The sequence below is a fragment of the Leptinotarsa decemlineata genome, unplaced genomic scaffold (assembly GCF_025532065.1).
Source record: "Leptinotarsa decemlineata unplaced genomic scaffold, Ldec_3_MD MMD2_tig00078422_RagTag_RagTag, whole genome shotgun sequence".
NCBI lineage: Eukaryota > Metazoa > Arthropoda > Insecta > Coleoptera > Chrysomelidae > Leptinotarsa > Leptinotarsa decemlineata.
The window spans coordinates 8262752-8283365 of record NW_027412747.1 but is presented as its reverse complement, the minus strand read 5'-3'; the positions used below and the strand labels follow the sequence as shown (position 1 = coordinate 8283365).

Genomic DNA, 20614 nt, shown 5'->3' with positions numbered 1-20614 from the left:
ATACTATCTACATTACCCGCCATAACAGTCTTGGGGTCAAATTTCTGTGCAAATAGCAATACTTTATCATTGAAATCGAATCTTTTTTTATTTATCTTGCTTACTCTACATAATAATCTAAAACTCGACTCTGAAATTCCTCAATTCCGACTTCTCTATATTCGTTTCATTAATAAAAACCTTTGCTTTAGCACCACAGTACAGTTCCTCCAGAGGAAGGTAGTTATCTGGATCATTAATGTTGATATATTGATGTTGTTTTCATTTTTTTTCATACAAGTAGATTTAATGAACGATTTTAGGATCATTCTATACAATCCAGTAACTCCACTCAACAAAACATGAATATTCGTTTTTTCAGATTGAAATAAATGTCAATCTTGTCAATCCAGTCCACAGACCGGGTATATGGTCTGTGATCCAGTCACGCAGTCACTGGGACTGGGTAACTGCCCAGTCTTGTCACCTGTCAGTCCTGTCATTGACTTTGACAGGCTCCTAGAAAAATACAGAACACAAAACACAAAGCTGAGGAGCTGAGCGCAGAGCACAAAATCCAGTTGCTAAATCACAGTGAATGACGATGACAGAATGACTCATATTGGCATATTTGTTGAGAATGCTAAATTTTTTTTCAGAATACTAGGCTACTGAATGAAGTCGAAAAGTACTAAATTTAGTAGGATTGGACTAAAAATCCCAACTCATAGTAACTAGAAACAAAGATAGTAGTAGTATTAGACTGTACAATAATATAATTACAACCTCAGACAATAATAATGATATTGGAAGATCGCTATAATATCTCAATTGGCGAATGAATTTTGAATATTTGAACGTGACATCACGGTTACTTTTACGTATCGTTTTGGTAAAACCCAAAAAACTTTCTTCGATTTTAATGATTTGAATACTACTGTAACATCAAATAGTTCCGCTCATCATCAATTGCCTCATTTAGGTATAAAACAGGTTTATATGGACATTTATCAAGAAAGACATGAAAAAACTCGTAAACCTTACATAAAACTTGGTAAACTTCGAAACTAACAATAATGAAAGACAACTTGTTTCTGTTTATCAAATTTCAATTCACTCTTCAGCTGAAGTCCCATTTGTCGTGGGCCAATGGACCCAAGTTCTCTTCTCCTCTCGTTAAAAAATGATACAGATGGTCCGTCTCTTTTCAAAAGTAACTAATGACAATATATTTTTCTGGTAACCGATATAAAAAATTCTGGATAGTAGTGGTTATTTTTGGAACATATATCAATCAAGAAATGACAGAAAAATGTAACCTAAAAAAAAGTTATTAATGGTCGTAGGTTAATAAGAATTCAAAAAACATTGTTTTCAAATTTGAAAAGATTTATTTATGGCTCTTCGACTTTATAATACACTAGGCTTGCGCCTACTGAAGGTATCTAATCAGCTAACCACTTATTCCTATTTTATATGACTTCTATATTTTCAGGAAGTTTCCATTGGTTTACTTGCCCCTGCAGCAAACAGTGCTAATTGTCAGACTGTAAGACATCGACGAACGAAGCACTGGAATCCAAAATGGAAATTATTTCGCCGGATGAAAGTGATGAAAGTAGATTTACCGAAATTTAATGAAAAAACCGAGGACTTGTCTGACGAGGAATTACGCAAAAGGTTGAAGGAACAGGGTATACTGCCTCCGAGGCCCTGGGTGGAAAGACAGTTTTTCATTCACTCTACTGGGGCCGTTTTTGAGCCATATGTACCCCCCGAAGGTGATGGAAAGATATCACCAATCTCCAAACAGGTGATTTTTATTTAGTTATTATTATTACACGAAAAACCTCTGGTAATTATGCAGTAACATGGTTCGCAATTATTTCTTATCAATGTTTTGTTGTACTTATGTATTTTTGTGCACTGATAACGAATCTGAATTAAAAGTCGAAAATTTTACAGTTTTAGGATTTCTCCTCCGGTAATAATAACTTGTAAAATTACACCTTTTTTTCACTATCACTGCTAAATTGCATTTACTTGCCACTTTTTTTTTCCAAGACAAATGTGGAAACGTCTTAAATAAATAATAAATCCGGTTAACAATAATAAAATGAATAAAATCATCTTTCCTGAAAAAAATTCAATAACAATTAATGAAAATGAACATGAGATAGCTGAGAATTTCAATAATTACTTTGTTAATAGTATTTAAAATATCTCTAAGAGTATCCCGCAATCTTAGGAATGGTCAAATCAAAATATACTTTATTGTCAGAAGATTTTTCATCCCATTGACAGAGATTTGTAAGTATAAATATAAATATAACTAATGATATATAAATAAAAACTGGTAATATAAAGAAGTTTGAATAAAACACAAATTATTCAGTTATAAACAGTTCTTTCTCCAAATTCAAACTGTTAACCATGATAGAACTGCGAAAGATTATTCATTTGTTAGACAATAAAAAAAGTCTGAAGTACTTAATAGCAAATTTTCAAAAGAAACATTCGTGGTATTTGGGTATGTGATATTAAACTTTGTAAATACATCTCTGGATAAAGGAATATTTCCGGATCAACTGAAGATAACTTCTGTTATTCCTATACCAAAGGTTAGTAATACAGTTGAAACTAGCAGTTTACCAAGAATTAGTTGCATACTTTGATAATAATGAATTATTTTTAGGTCAACAGTCAGGATTTAAAAAAAACATTCCAGTGAGTCATTATGAAAAAGAGAGAATTGAAAGTTTCTATGTTTTTTTATCACTTTTATTTGTAACTAACGTTACTGCAGTTTCGTTCTATAAGGACATTTTCAAACTTATACATTAAACTGACAATGATTAATTACATTAGCCCTTATATAACACCACTGTAGGTAATGATAGAGGTACTTAGCTTGATTGAGTACCTGAATTTTGTTTACTAGTGACACTATGTTAATTTGAAAAGCGGTGAGTAAACTACATCAATTTGATCATTTAACATATAACACCCGTAATGTTTATGCTTGTGAATTTCCAAGGATTTCAAATAATTGAGTTTGCAACCCTTCCTTGCATAGTCCAAAATTTCCGTATCATTTTTAAGTCAAATCATTTTTACCTAGTCTGAAGGACCTTTCATGTTCAGCATACCGTTTTTGGAAATTTCGACCACATTGTCCCACATAAACACTATTACACTCCGGACACTTAAGCTTATAAATTCCAGATTTCTCCAACTTGTCCACTTCATCTTTGGCATTAGAAAGGAAATCAGATAACCTGGCATGTGGTTTGAATGCCACTTCCACATTGTTTTTTCTGAAGAAACTCGCAATTATCTCTGTTCTGTTTTTTGATCTGGGGGTATATTAATCTGTAAGTCAATTTACGGCTTTGTTTTCTGGTTATTAGGACTCATCAATCTTATTGCTTCGTGGGGTTTGTTCGTGCTCTCGTTTGTGGGGTGGTCCTTGATTCTTCTTGTTCCTTTCGTTCTCTTGGAGTTCTGCTTTTCTTTTTCCTCTGACAATATTTGTTTTCTCTTGTTTTCTTCAACTAACAACTCCTAGTGAAGGTGTAGCCTACACTGTTCATGAATAGGTTCCCGCCCTTTTTATGTACTTTTTGATTATTCTCCTTCTCTTCTCTCGTCTATCTTCCAGTCCTAGGTTTTCAGCTATTACTATTGATGTATTCTTGAGAAGATAACACTTTTCCAGTACTTGTTTTTTCGTTAGGTAGGAAACAAATCTTACTACTATAGCTTTCGATTTCTCCTGATTTTTATCTTGTGGGATCAGGTAGATATTGTCTATATCACTATTTGTGACAGTTAGCTGCAGAAGAGTTTGGAAAATATTTTTTGTGAATTCTAGTTAATCTTCCTGGTTATATTGATTCCTGGTTATTATATTGGGCTGGTATTCTTGGAAACGTCATTATCTGTCCATTATTTCTGGAAGAAAACTTGACTGACAATCTGTACCTGGAAATGCATGAAGCGACTATCAATCCTCTTATAACTCGCGAGGTAAAATCTCAAATGGATGCAGAAGGTAATGAACTTTTGCAGGAGGATCTGTTACATTTCCAGCGGGACGGTGCTCCACCTCATTATTTTCTTCCCGTCCGTCAGTGGTTAAACGAGAGATTTCCAGATAGATGGATTGGCAGAAGGAAATCAGTTGAATGCCCTCCAAGATCACCGGATTTAACACCCTTAGATTTATTTCTTAGATCCGTTGTTTATAAAACACAACCTTCTGATATTGAAGAACTTAAAAGACGAATTACAACAGCATGACAGTCAATTCCTAGTAAAGTTTTCCGTAATGTTAGAGGGGAGTTCAAAAAATACTTTATTACTGTTTTGAGCAAAATGGACAACATTTCAAACAGTTTATAAGATAAGCGTAACTAGATTGCATGTTTGAAATGTCTTTCTCGTAAATTAAATTTTATCTTGTAAAAGGACAATAACCAACAAATAAAAAATCCCACATGTAATACATTTATTCCTATCATTCAAGGGTTGGAACGGTGCCACCTTCTCTTCTAACCATTTTTATTAAAAGGAGTTCATGTAATAATGTATCTCAGAACAGGCAAATTCTAATTACATGTATAAGTTTAGAACACTATTTTTTGGAGACTGCTCATCAAAAAATGAAACGTCAGGGTATCATTGGAAGCAGAATTGAACACCAATTAAAATGATGTGCCACTTGACACCCCTTCCCATTTAAGTTTCTAAGGGTAACATCTACCCCTCCTTGGGGATTGAACCACGGGGGCTACAAATTTTCCTTGAATGGGCCCCTTGACTATGAAATTGACCTGTTTTTTCGTTTTTTACTGGATGGAATATGTCAAGGGTGGGAAGTTTTCAAATTGACACCCTGTATATACATATAAGACAAGGAGTGATATTCTGGGGTTTTGCAGTATTACCACCTTGGCATTGTCATACGACTGAGAGGTCACATCGAGCAGAATTTCCTCATTTCCAACTTTCAACAGTTTGTTTCTTATATATACCACCAATCCGTAGGAGAACATGTTCTCTAGTCCAAGCCTAATCCTCACTTCAGCTTCTCCATAAACCATCAGTTTGCCTCCAGTGACTGTTTCCAGAACGGGTGCTACTGATAACTTCTTCAAACTTCTTGTTTTGGAAATATTGGTTCTCATTACTGACCTTATTGCTCCAGTATCGATGGTGAAAAAATAATGGTGATGATTCAGAAACCGATCACTAAAACTGTTACTTTTGCGTCCTATTGTGGAAATCGAACACCGGGGGATGCAGCAGCCAATGTACCCCCTCCCCTAACACTGGCTGAATTTCGTTTTTCAGAACCCCCACGATCCCTTTCGGGTGATCCCGAGCGCCAGTACGTGATCGATAGTCCTGCCTTAAATATCCCTCTTCGGATCCTGTACGTGATCGATAGTCCTGCCTTAAATATCCCTCTTTGCCGCAGTTATAGCATTTAAGCATCTTTCTTGCTCTTGATGCAATTCCATTCGCAAATATTTCTTAAGGAGTCACTCTTACCTGCCATGAATCGATCTGTTCCTTCATTTTCCTTTTTGTTGGTGGCCCTTACTAGAACTTTTTGTTGTTGGCGCGAATCATTTTGGTTAGCTTCGAATTCTAGGGCATATATGATGGATTTTAGTTTTTTATGACAGGTCATCCTCAGCGACTGCTAAAACTTAGTGTCACAAACCCCTTCGATAAAAATATGGACTCAATCCAGTAGTAAGTTATCGGGTGCTTCTGGATGGCCAGTCTTACCAACCTATCTATTGACTTCAACCTCAAACTCATTCAGACTCTCTGATGGAGCTTGAGTTCTCACCTCCAGTTGAGCTTGGTAGACTTTTTGAAGGTGCTTACTACCATATCTGACCTCCAATGATGATACGACTGCTTCATAATTTTTCTGCTTATTCACTGGAGTATTTTGCAGAATTTCGGAGGGTTTTCTTCCTAGTGACGGTATAAAGGCTGTTTCTTTATCCTCATTTTTCCACCAATTATTTTCTGCAGGGGCTTCAAATTAAATGAATCGACCAAGAAGATTCCCCATCTAAGGTTGAAGTTTTAATAAAACTACTGCTAGAACGGAGAGATGTTGATTCCGATTTGCATTTTTCCACAGCGATTTTCTTCGGCCCCGGCGATTCTTTCCAAAGTTCCCGGAAAACATCTTAAAATTTTCTTCCGACTCCTTCCTTGAAGCTCCTTTTCAAATTTTCTTTCAACCTCCTCAGCTTTGTTTTGTTCTCAACAACTTGTTCAATTTTTTCCTGAATAAATTCTTGTTCCTTCCCCTTTACCCTCTTGAGGATATTTTTATTTGTTTTTCTTGAATATTCATCAACAATTTACAATCTTCCCATCTTGATTCTCCTGAATGTTTATCAATAGTTTACGATGTTCCTCTGTCTCTTTCTTGTTTGTATTGAATATTCACCAACCAGTCTGTCTGTTTTTCCTGGATATTTAGTAGTAATTCACCATCTTCATTTCGGTATAATAATAATAATAATAATAATATTCCTTTATTTTATCATTTGAATGCACAAAGGTTACATAAATGATTAAAAACGTCAATATTTCAGTTACATCATTACATTGAGCAAGGACATTTCAACAATACAAATTTACATATACATGTATATATAAAAAAATCAATTATATAGTTTAAAAATAAAAAATTATTATCATAAAAATAAATCGTCTATGGAATAACACTTACTAAGTAGGATCTTTTTCAGTCTTTATTTTGAAATGTGAACATTGGGGGATGATTTTATATGATCATCAAGTTGCCAATTCTATTCAATACTTTTGTTTATAAGGGACATTATGTGAATGATCTTTTAAGGATAAAAATAAAATATTTATTATAGAGCGCACAACCAATACAATAAAAATTTCTTTGATACAGAGATGTGCGATGAAAATCAGGCTGCAAGAGATTTCTATGACGGGTGTTATAGCAATGATTGCTATCTATTGCACACTTATTTTTATTCTTATAGATATAAGTGCAAACTTCCAGTATATATAAACTGTTAATACACCAAGAGTTATAAAGTATTGACAACTGGTTCTCATATCAATACTTTCCATAATTTGAATTGCATATTTTTGAAGAATGAAGATCCGATTCATACCTGCACTATTTCCCCAATTCAGTATACCATACTTCATGTGGGAGTGAAAATGTACAAAGTACAGCGTAAGCAAGACATTTTTGCTGCAGTGGTCTTTCATATACTTTATGCTGTAGCAACTACTTCTCAGTTTATCAGACAATAGTTCTATATGACTTGCCCATTACATATGTTTGTCGAAAATTACTCCCAAAAGTTTTACCTCATCAATACAATTTATTTGTTTTTCTGTGTTTTTGAATAACACAGGTGATCTTTGTTTGGAGTGCCCAAAAAATACTGTGACTGTTTTGTTATGATTCAGTAACAGACAATTCTTTTCAGACCAACGAATGATATCTTCATAAATCTTCTAAGTTTTACTCAGTAGCATGTCTGTTTTTTTCAAAAATTAGTAAATTGGTATCGTCTGCATAACACACTATTTTTATATTGTGGTTTCTTTCCATCAGACGGATTATATCATTTACAAATATATTGAACAATAAAGGTCCCAATACAGATCCTTATAACCAAATGTTACGTTTTCTCCGTTGGTTCGACAATAATTGCCACACTGTACAATTGAAATCAACTTTATTTCATTACTACACTGTCAATACAACAGAAAAACTCTAACCGAACTTCAGACTAATACTCAAATGTGTATCGCCTTATAACCTCAATTCGCCTGTAATTTCCGAACTAGACCCCCTCCCCTAAGTATTGGTAATGCTTATATATCTCGATGGAAGTCTTCCGAAGTCGATGGAATTATTCTCAAAGCGACGCGACACCCATATCGTTTTCAATAATTAATATATTAGTATTATCAGCATAACACGTACAGTGAATGGCCGAGTTCTTATTTACGTACACTAACAAGTCATTGGCAAAAGCTAAATACAAGAAGGGTCCTAGAATGGATCCCTGTGGTACCCCATCCTCAATATTTCTTTCAGTACTTAGACTTTTTCCAACTTTGACTACTTGTCTTTTCTTATATGAGTTTAGTAAGGATAGGGGGATTCCTCTTAGAAAGTTTGTTCAGCAAAAGATTATGGTTCACACAATCGAAAGCCCGCGAAAAGTCTAAATAATCCAAAAACACATTTCTTTTTGTCTAGAGCAATTACTATTCGATTTTGAAATTCACACAGTGCCGTATCAGTACTTTTTTTCTTAGTGAAACCATGTTGTGAGGGCGATAACAAGTTATTTGCTATGAAATAGGATTCCAATTGTTCTTTTATGTTAATTTCATAAAGTTTAGAGATACTTGAAAGAATACTAATTGCTCTACAGTTATCCATATTGTTAGGATCACCTTTTTTTTAAATAGGAGATACACTAGCAAGTTTAAGATTTGTAGGAAAGATCCCTTTTGAGGTTGAGAGATTATTTAAAAAGGTCAGGACACCACATAGTTCATTAGAGCAAATTTTCATTATTGTATTGGAGATTCCATCAATCCCAGTGGAGTTTTTCAATCAATTAATCATTTGTGTGAGTTCCCATTCAGTAATTGGAAACATAAAAAAGCTTGAGTTATTTAAGGTAACATCGCTCTTGAGAAACTTTGTGTCAACGGAGAAGCTTTCAGATATATTCCTAGTAAAATGTAGATTAAATTTTTCAGCTATCATTTCATCTGAATATTGAACATCATTGACTGTTATAACTATTTCACGATGTTCCATAGTTTTCTTTTTTTGTAATTCCTTAATTATGGTCCAAGTTGTTTTAGATTTGTTGCATGAGTTTAATATCAACTCATCATAATATTGTCTATTCGGCGATTGCAGTTTCTCTCTGTATTCTTTATTGCACTTCTTACATTCTTCCTTATATTTATTATCATGTCTAGCTAATGTATTAAACAACAAAACTTTATTTTTTAGCTCCCTTATTTCACGAGTCATCATTATTTTGTGCGAAGTAATTTTTTTGGTCGCCCTATGGTAATTTTGGAACGATATTTCAAAATAATATGTTAGAGTTTTACCAAAAGCATCATATGCTAAGTTGGGGCAACTCTGAGCACATACATCTGCCCAGTCTTCTTGTGATAAAAAGTTACGAAATCTACCAATATTTTCATTCCATAGGTCACGACGATATGAAAAACTATTTTTCTTACCATTACTGACTTCATGTTGCATATCAGAAGTAATTTTCAAAAATTGTGAGTAATGATCTGAAAGATGAAGATCTACTATATCCACATTATAGGGGTGGCTTGTTTTGATAAAAAAGTTATCAATAAATGTCATTGAGTTTGCCGTAACCCTTGTTGGCATTCTCAAACCGATTTCAATGTCATAAGAAGATAGCAGGTCCTCTAGAAGAGTAAGATTGGTGCTATGTAATAGAAAATTGATATTGAAGTCTCCGCCAACAATTATCGATGTAGTCTCATCATCAATTTCTGAGAGAATTCCGCTGAATAAAAGCAGAAATTCACTGTAGTCACCATCAGGTAGTCTGTAAATTGCTATACAAATCATATTTTTATTTAGTAGTTTGATGCCACATACTTCTATAACACCTTCTTTACAAAAACTAGTCATATTTAGCTTATGAATGATTCCCACAAAATTATCATGTTTATAGATGGAAACTCCCCCATGGATCTTGGTATCTCTAGAGTAAGAGGCACAAAGATCAAAACTGCTCAACTGAATACTTTCTAATTGTTCAGCCTTTTGTCAGTGCTCCGTAATAATCAGAAAATCACATATGTTATCTTCCGTAAATGTATCATTTAGTAGAACTATCTTATTATTAATACTTCGAATATTTCGGTGGACAAAAGAGATATTTTCATTTCGAGCTACAGCAGAACGTAAACTATGAATTGTAATGATTACAGTTTCATTCGTTAGATCATGGTCTTTGGTATTTTCCAGGCATAGAGAGCTTGGTCTAAAAAATAATTGTCGGATGTATTCATAGAATATGCAACTGGTTCTATGACACTGAAATCAGTTATTTCTATCGTTCTAAGAGCAATTCTTTGTTGGTTTTTTGATGTGAATTCGATATTTTTTTTAAAGTTTTTCTAGTAGTTCAAATTTGCTCCCTTTTTGTTTTCTGTCAGTATGAAATGTAATCGAGCAGTTTCTGTTGAATCGTTTGAACGCCCTGAGTTTTTTGAAAATAATATTGTTAATATTTTTGTCATGGTAATTATCGCACTCTGAAACTATAATGAGATTCGTAATTTTGGCAAGACCTAGAATATTATTTAGAAGCAACTGCAAAGTTCTATTATTACTAATATTTTTTGTACAACACGTATAAAAGCTAATCGGTAAAAACACCAGGGTTTCTATGCATTGTTGGCTATTGAAAAGATAAGAAATGCTATTTTTTATTGTCTTTCAAAATGTATACGACTTATGTAACGAATTAGTTAAATCTACTCATGTCTTTGATGACAATATGTAATGACATTCATTCGCTTATTTGATTACATCCCAGCCATAGGAATCTTGTTTAATTCGAAAGGGGTATATTTTTGAAGAAACTTAATTTTTGGGAATGAAAGGTTTTGGCTTCAACTTCTCCATCTTTATATAAAAATATGGGAATCTTCCAAAGAAAGAAAGCAATTAATTTCAAAAAATTTAACTCTCTACAAAGATGTGTAGATCATGCAATGAAGTAACTTTCAGACAAAAACTGGAAGAGCCCTCTTGAAGCATCTACTTTCATATAAACATTGAAATATACAAAAGAAAAATACTTTTGGAATAACTACTTTTATATGAACATTGAATTATACAAAAAACAATTATTTTTTTTAATTCTGTTTGTATTCCAAACATTCGTTATGGAATTGAATCAGACACCATTCACAGGATTTCTATATAATATAGTAAGTAACTGAAAGAGTGAAATTTCACTTACATGGAACATTTTAACTGGATTGCATTTGTTTTCCCTGATTTTTTTCAAAATATTTTGTCACTGATTTTCTTATCCTACTACTATCGACTCATCTTACCATTTCAATTCATATTATGTAGGTACTTTTGAAATCGTTTTTACTATATAATAAATATGTTTGTATTTTATATACTTTTTTTATTTGACACCTTGTAACAGGTTTTCATTATGAAGGAAAGAATAACGATTATTCTGTTTTAGTCTAATGTTATTTCAAATATAAGTGATCTCTCTTTCAGTACTTCTTATGCTAAAATTAAAATGCCCTATGCTGTAATTTCGTATATTCATTTCTATCATTCAGTATCGTCTGTGACATGTGTTTCGCTAACCAATATAATTTTTGAATTATAAATACTAGATGCATTCAATTTGGTCTTGACATCTAGGTTCGACAAGATGACTTCTAAGGAAATTAATTTTGCCATATTAACAATAATTGGTACGAATATTACTGGAATTTAATCCCAACACCAAACAGTTATTTTCAACATCTTGACACGTGTTTCAATCATCAAGTGATTATCTTCAAAAGGAAAATAAAACAGTTTTAATCTTCCTCTTGGAGATGGTCACTTGGTGATTGAAACATATGTCGAGGTGTTGAAAATAACCGTTTGGTGTTAGGATATAACTCAAGTAATATTTATTAGTACATCAAAGGTTCCAAACAGTGCATCACAAGTAAATAATTGGTATGTTATTGATTAACCCAATTAACATTCAACTTTTACAAATAGTTATTAAGGCAACAGTTTCATGTTGAACCTCATATTCTCTTTTGATTGTTTTAGGGTGCCATGCAGAGCTTAGAATTCCTGACAAAAAAGTCAAAAACAATGATGGCTATCCGTAAAGTACGTCAGTATGAAGAGGACTTTGACACCCCTGATTTCTGCAAAGAAGCTTTGAAAATCTACATAAAAATGCATGAAATGCTAGCGGACAGAGACGAGGAGGGTATAATAGATGTTGTTACAGAAAGAGCTTATCCTGAAGTCTTACATAATGTTCGTAATAAAACGATTCGCTGGAAGTATATCAAGGAGATTGAGCTTCCTCGAATCGTACAAGCCAGATGCACTGATGTCATAACAAAAGAGAATATATTCGCACAACTCACTGTTAGATTCCACACACAGCAGGTAAGTCAATAGAATTATCACCATTTCATCCATCTGTGAGATATATACATACATTAAATAATATTAACATTTAGATGAACATTCTTTTTAACTGATCACACTACTTTTTGAAGAAAAATTTTCAAACCTCAATATTTCTGATAGCTGATCATGAATCTGAAGTGAAAACTTAGCATTCTGGTCTACTTTTGGAGATAGGGCCACCCAAAAGCCAAAAAATGTATTATTCTGGGAACTCAGTAATGAATAAAAATGTGTGAAAGGTCACCTTCTTTTTATGATTGCGTGCTGCAGACCTTATATTATTGATAACTGTTTGTCATCAAACCGCACAATATCAGAAAATTCCCCTGTACCTTAATCTGACATATTCAACAAATTGGATGACTTGATAAAAGATTCTAGCAATGTATCAACTTTCAGGTCAAGGTTGAACTTATTGTATTTCATTTTGTTGTATTTCAATTCGATCTACGAGGTCCATTGTTATATTATTTCTTTTTACAAACCTCTTTGCAGATGATACTCTCATTGCAGCAAGCGACTCTGATATTCATAATGCTGTACGCAAAATTAATTTGACTCTTGAAAACATGGCGAAGTTTTTGAACATAAACAAAGTCAAACCTAATACCACTAAAACGAAAACTATGATATTGACAACACAATATAAATATAACTGATTGATATCAACTCCATTAATATTGAGATCTACGGTGAAACTATTGAATTTGTGGAAGAATTCAAATACCTGGGCTTCATCGTTTATAACACTTTGAACTTTAAAAAACACTTCCAGTATATGTGTGATAAAATTTCTAAAAAAATGTTTTTCTTTACTAGAATAAGTAGACAACTAACATTCCAATCTAATTTGACTGTTTATAAAACAATAATCCTACCACACTTTGATTACTGTGCTACTCTAATATCATTACTAGATGGTAATTCTATCTCTACTCTACAAAAATTACAAAACAGAGGAATGCACTTGTTATTAAAATATCATAAATATACGCCTATATTATCAATGATTAATATTCTGAATTGGATGACAGTAAAAGATAGATTACAATATTATCATTTACTACTGCTTTGTTTTACACACTATATTTTATTATATAAGTGTATTTTGTATAATAGTGACTGATATATTTGTAATTGAATAGAACTGGCCGACACTTGATGAAAATCCATATTAAAAAACTAATCAATTCAGTTTATTGTATAATTTTCACTATAAAGACAGTTTAGGCTTGAGGAAGCTATTGTATAAAGAAACACGTGTTGCGGTTTTTGTAAAACCCTTTATAGTGATAATCATACAATAAACTGTATTGACTTTTTTTTATATATTTGTGTAATATTTATGTATATTAGGATATCTATTTCAAATAAATATATTTCTATTTCTATATTTCTACCTCGAGTGACATTTTCCTTGTTACCGTATACAATGTTTCATAAAACTATAAATGCTTGTAACAAGAGAAATGAATTTTATTATTGAACTAGAAATAAATGAGATGTTATTAAATTTATGTTTATTGAAAAAACAACGATAAAAATTAAATAAAAACAACAATAAAAATTAATTGGCGCTCCAGGGCGCTAATTAATGGGGAATGTTCGTCAATTTGGGTTATTACAGCAAATGCAAGTTTGAACAAAATAAAGTTGTGTTTAATTCATGAGTTTTTCAAATTCACTTCGAAAAGTATTCAAATTGATGTTTCAAATGTTGGGTTTTAATTTTCAAAGGGATTTGTTTCTAATTCACATATTGGCAACAGCGCCTACATCAAGTTGAAATAATTTATATGTACCTAGATATTCTACTTTATAAAAGGAAAATTATCTTTATAAATCAACAATTAAGGCAAAATATAAATTATAGTTCAATACCACCTCCATAAGCCACATAAACAACAGTTGTTTTGTTATTTATTTATATTGAGGAAGATAGGTTAGGTGCACAAAATGTCATATGTCACAGAATGTCTCGGAACTCGGAACATGAGTAAACAGAACAGTACGCCTCTGAAATATGTCATCTTTGTTTGTCTCATACAGGTAACAGATGCATTGTCCTTTATTAGCTATAACCGATGTTGCCAAATGGTGAAATAGAAACGAATCCCTTTAAATGTTGAATGCATTATTTCATTTCTCTTTTTTACGTATTTAAATAATTATTAAAAAAAAAAAAAGGTTGAAATAAGTTTAAAATGCATTGTTTTAGAGCTCTTTTATGAAAACTACTTGATTTTCGTCAGGAGGAACATTCCCTATTGATTATATGTTTGTAGTTTATGCACTGTTACATTTAAAAGAATGTAATTACTGCTGAAGTGATATGTAGCTTGGCAAGCGTTAGATAATGTAGACCTGTTATCCTAGTCACATCTAATCTGTGTTCGGTATTTACGACAGCAAGGAAAAAATGTGATCAGCTATCTCTGAGATCAACGTTAGGATGATACAGATTTTTTTAGTTGTCAGTTACCACATATTCTAAAAAAATGGCTGCGTTTCAAGTATTTTTTGAAAAATTATTTACTTTTCGTGATTTTTTTTTGTTCGTCAGCACATCACTGTCTTCAGAAAATAGTTTATGACACATTCTTATTGATATAATAATAGCTTCTGCATTGTTAAATAGTAATGAAAATGTTTGCATTTTTAAAAGAAAATTTGCAAAAAGTTTATATTTTGAAAGGAAAATTATAAAATACAGTTCTGTTGTAAAAAAAATCATCAACCATATGTTAGAGGTTTTGTGATGACAAAATATACTACAAATGTCAAATTGTCATTCAGATAGAATCGAGCGTTCTTTAAATATATTTTGCTCCCTCGACTCTATGAACACGTGTTATCAAATCTGCATGTGCTCACTCTGCTTCTGATTTTTAAAACCGAAGACACCTAATGTAACAACTAACCAATCATAAGCTAAAATGAATTATTTAAAAAAAAATTTGAAAACAAGCTTTTATTCACATGATCTGAAAATAATAAAATGAACTTGAAATAAATCCCATAACATAATAAATATCACACAATTAATATGATACTAAAATTTGTGAGATGTTCCTAATTTATCAAGAAAATAACTTACCGATGTCGTGATCAAGTTTTGTATCGTATCTGTATCTGGTAAAGTTCATAAGTGCAGTGCAACATAAGAATGTCTTACAATGTTTTGTATTATGTGAAACCTAATTGTTGCTATTGCGAAATATTATTTACAGATAGCGACATCTACACTTCAATCGCAGAAAATTAGGCTTTATTATAGAAGGTAGGATCACATGGGTTAACCCTCAATTTTTTTGAAAATTTGGTTGCAATTAATTCGATTCTGAGAATTGTTGAAATTGTCTTTTCAAACAGTATTGATATGTGATAATGGGATTTATAAGTGAGTTCAATCTAAGCTAAAGATCATTAACGTCAAAACATTTTCATTGATAGGTATTACTGAAAAAATCGAAAGATGTTCAAAATGTCAACCATTTTCTGAAACAATCCGTCATCTGTAGGGATTATTGCTTTCATATGTATGAGATGAGTTTGGTAGACAATACATTCAATATATCCCCCATATAAAAAAATCGTTTTTTGTTATGTCAGGTGATCTGGGTAGCCGTTCCAATGCTCCAAATACCTATTCATTATCGATAAAAATGATCAGTGTGATATTCTAGTATTTATGTTTCTAAATGTGGTGACACACCATCTTGTTGCAGCCAATTTCTGAGTCTTGTTCTATATGAATCATCATGTGAAACCTAATTGTTGCTATTGCGAAATATTATTTAGAGAGAGCTAATCTGACGTATTTCCTTCATGTGACGTGCTCATCAAAAGAATACGGACCAATAATTCCACCAGATAATTAGTGACTAATGCTGTTGATGGTTCATACAATGAACCAAATGGGAATTTTCTATTACACAATAATGCATATGTTTTTATAAAATGTCGCTTCAACAGAAAACGAGATGATATCGAAAAATCATATTCGTTTGAAAATGTCCTTGTAAGACAAAATGGCAGTAACGTTAGTTACAAATACAAGTGGTATAAAAATATAGGAAGTTTCAATTCTCATTTTTCATGATGATTTTCTACCACATAGTAACGGCTATATCCATCAATTTATTAACCAATACTTAGTCCCAATGTTAAAATTGCACACTTTCCTCAAAATATCCCACAACTTCTGCCACAATTGCATTTAATGAAACTAAAATTCATAGTCCAGCCGCTTCCTTGGCTAAAGTGTCGGCAGTACGATTACCTTTACTCCTGTAGTGCCATTAAACCCACCTCAGTATAATGTTATTATCAGCTATAATATCCCAAGGACATTGATAACTAATCAATAACTAATCAATATTCAAATAAGGTTTTATGGAATTTCCATTATTGTGCCCAGTAATTTTCAACAATTGCTGTTCTTGAACTCCACTCTTAGCTAGTTGACTGACTGCAGTTGCTCTATTAGAGTGATTGGTTATTTTCCTCTGTTTCGTATCCAAGCCAATTGCTTCAGCAGAAGATTTCGTCCATCCGTTGATTATATTTCTACCCAGAGGCATATTGTCATACCAGTTATCGCTTCCTGTCTTCCAGTGACGATTTGGCCTTAAAAATAGTCTATTTGTCTTCATATTTGTGCCTCGTTTTGATAATAATTTAATAAATAATCTGACAGGACAAGCATTGTTATCACTATTTTGAACTAACCATTTGCTAGAGGCGCAGTTCTTTGCACCCCCTTGGCAGGTTTTACTGAAAATTGGATTATATTCTATCCTATTAGTTGGAGATCCATTGTTGTCCTTTTCGATATGAAAATAATCAACTAAGCAAGCAGCACCTTCACCACCTCTCCAAGCCAATTCCACCGCTGCTATGTGATAAAATTTGCGTAGGAGTCCTATAGGGGTATTTGTATCCCAAAAGTTTATAATTTTACTCATTTCATTTGAAGTTAATGGTACTGAGCTTGTTTTGCGTTTAGTGGGATCTGTTTGTAAATTTCTTCGTGCTGCGTCGCGTGCATTCCGCGCTTGTTTGAATGCAACACTTTTAAAGGGGTCTAGCATGATATTATACTCCTTGTAATACTTTTCTTGTAATAATTTGCTTGTTATATTCCATACGGTTTTAACAGTAGCCTCCTTAAACTCTGTGCTATCCTTTTTTCTCATATTAATCGCCCAATCCTTGAGTATTAATGCAAGCTCTTCGAGAGTACGATTTCCATCCAATTCATATTTTCTGGCGTCACAAAACTCCATAAATATTTTCCAAGTGTATTTTTTACTATTGACAGTATTTTTTGGTGATTTTGTCAATTGCCGCATCATTTTGAACACCAAAGCGAGGAAGTGACATTTTCGAAATAAATTGAATTACTGAAATGTCAAACAACTTTATTGTGTTGGTTGCTTAGCAATGTCATGACATAAGTGATAACTACCCGTGAAAACTATCCATGGGTAGTTATCAGTGTAATGATGGTTTCATTGGTTATTTCGACACACGTGACTAGAAATAGACAAATTTGATAGGATAATTTTTTTGGCAAAAAATTTTCTACCAAATCATTGGCTAAATCTTGGTGGCCCTCCAGTACTAGCCCTGATATAATGGATATTTTTTTGACTGAGAAGTAAAATAAATTATCATCTGATGGATGAATGACATACTCAAATCTTATTCTTGAACATTCAAAAATATTTTTTGTCACTAATTATTTCATAATTTTCATGTAAATCTTTTGTAGAGGATTTAGTAATGAAGTAATAATAAAAATATGTTTCTGGTATTTTCAAAGTTTCATTTAAATATTTATGTATTTTTTTTGTATAATGATAATATGGAGGTCTTGACACTACACTTAGGTAGTATGTATTGTTTACTTGAATGAATAAAGAATATCTATCTATGTCTATCAATCTTCTGAACATAAATATATAATTCATTGATTTATTTTTTGTTTGAACTTCTAGACCCTTGCAATTTATGATCGATTTGGAAGATTAATCCATGGCAGCGAAATAATTGCAAAGGATGTGCTGGAATATGTTGTTTTTGAGAAACATTTATCCAATCAATATGGGACGTGGAGAGTACATGGTAAGATTATTCCCGATTGGTTGCCACCCAGAGAACCATCTGCCATTACGTTTAAAAAACAAGCGGAAAATGCAGTGGAAGAACCCGAGAAAAAAGTTGATGGTACTGAAAAAATAGCTGACTCCATTACAAAAGATGTGACTGTACAGGGAAAGGATGTTACTAAAGAAATTAGAGCTTGAAACTATTGTATTGAGTGTAAGAAGTAAAGTATTAAGAGTTGGATTCAGTTTTTTTTTTCAGGTCGTCTTACCAAAAGGAATAATTTTTATTATTGCTATTTTTCTCACTCTTCCCATTTTATGGGTTACTGAGGTTCTTCCCTAATAAAATATGAATGAGAAACCAAATTGCTATCTGAACTTATCAATATAATTTAGTACACCTCTGTACTTTTTTCTGGGATCCAAGAAATATCGCTTACATCAGGATATGCTACAGTCGCAATTGTCTCCAAGTAAGTTGTCTTGGAGTAGATTTTAATTACTCGTACATAATTGAGAAACACAATTTACCAGTTATGAACACTCTGACCCATTACTTGATGAAGATTAATAACACTATTTATGTTAGTAGTCATAGAATTTTCACAATACATTTTATTCAAACGCATTGCGCTAGACCAGGGGTCTCCAAACTTTGAAGCCTTCGGGCCATAATGATGTTTTCAGTTTGTTCCAAGGGCCAATTTCTGCCCTTAAATATATTTCTAGACTAGGATAGTCGCAAAGTGCGTGATTTAAGCAAACTTACGCTTTTTTTGCATTTCAATTATTATTGTGTATTGTGACACTTAACGACATCTAGTAGCGAGAAGTGGTACTATGTACTATCTTTTTCAGCTAGCCGCTAGGTGGCAATAGGCGTAATTAAATATTTGGAATTACCGCGTTGGTTCCAGAAAGTTCTGGTTCTAGCTAGTGTATTCCGATCACCTCGAGATGGCAGTAATAATTGCATATAAAAAGACTAACGGCGCAACTGCGAGTTAGTATGCGTAGGAAAGGCAAAGGAAGCGAAACTGTCTATTGTGAAATAAAGTAACACCCGTCAATAAAAGTATTTTGATTTGACTTATTGTTTTTATGTGTGATTTGTTAGTATGGAAAAGAAGAGAAAAATCGACAGTGAATGCAGAACGTTCCAAGAAAAATGGAACTTCCAGTATTTTGTGATTGAGTCCAGTAATAAGGCGCTATGTTTAATTTGTAATGAAACCATAGCTGTTCTCAAAGACTATAATATTAAACGACACTATGAATTGAAACATCTTCAAAGTTACTCCAAGTATACAGGAAGTTTGCGGAAGGAAAAATTTGAAGCTTTGAAATGCGGATTCAAATCGCAGAAATCTTTGTTTACCAAAGCGAATACTGAACAAGAGTCTGCAACTCGCGCCAGCTTTCGTGTGGCTCTTGAAATCCGAAAACGTGGCAAACCATTCACCGATGGAGAAATGATAAAAGAATGCTTGATTACAGTAGCCGAAGAAATATGCCTCGAAAAGGTAAATTTATTTAAAAGTGTCAGTTTGTCAGCAAACACCATGGCTCGAAGGGTGCAAGATATCGCAGAAAATATATAGTCTCAACTGTCTGACAAAAATGGACATCATGAGTGGTTTTATCTAGCATTGGATGAGTCAACGGATGTGTCAGATACTGCTCAGGTGTTGATTTTTATTCGCGGAGTAGATAAAGCTATGAAGTGTATGAAGAACTTCTTGATATTGATAGTATTCACGGCACGACAACTGGGGCAGATATTTTTAAGGGACTTGAAAATGCCATTAATAAAAAGAACCTTCGATGGAGAAATTTGAAATCTATAACAACTGATGAAGGCAAAAATATGTATGGTAAAAATAAAGGAGTGGTTGCACTTGTGTCAAAGCCTGTAGAAAATGATGGTGGTTCAAAACCATTAGTCTTACATTGTATCATTCATCAACAGTCCTTGTGCGGAAAATGTTTGGATATGTCTGAAGTTCTAAAACTAGTCATATCAGTTGTTAACTTCATCATATCCACTGGGCTGAATCACCGACAATTCCGCGAGTTTATTCAACAGATTGGAGAAAATGATTTACCATATCATACTGCCGTACGCTGGTTTAGTTGCGGAAAAGTCCTTAAGCGCTTTTTTGAACTTCGAGCAGAGATCGAAATTTTTTTAAATGAGAAGCAGCGCCCTTTTGCCTATTTGGAAAATAGTGAATGG

The 20614-nt window shown here is 32.9% G+C and overlaps 1 protein-coding gene across 1 annotated transcript; it reads left to right on the top strand.

Moving 5' to 3' along the window:
* The first annotated feature begins 1156 nt into the window (after positions 1-1156).
* mRpL45 (mitochondrial ribosomal protein L45) lies at positions 1157-18619 on the top strand. Its single transcript, XM_023158997.2, has 4 exons — positions 1157-1420; positions 1475-1792; positions 11891-12241; positions 18268-18619. Exons 1-4 carry the CDS (start codon positions 1376-1378, stop codon positions 18574-18576), a joined length of 1023 nt encoding a protein of 340 aa, XP_023014765.2. The 5' UTR covers positions 1157-1375; the 3' UTR covers positions 18577-18619.
* The last annotated feature ends 1995 nt before the right edge of the window (positions 18620-20614 follow it).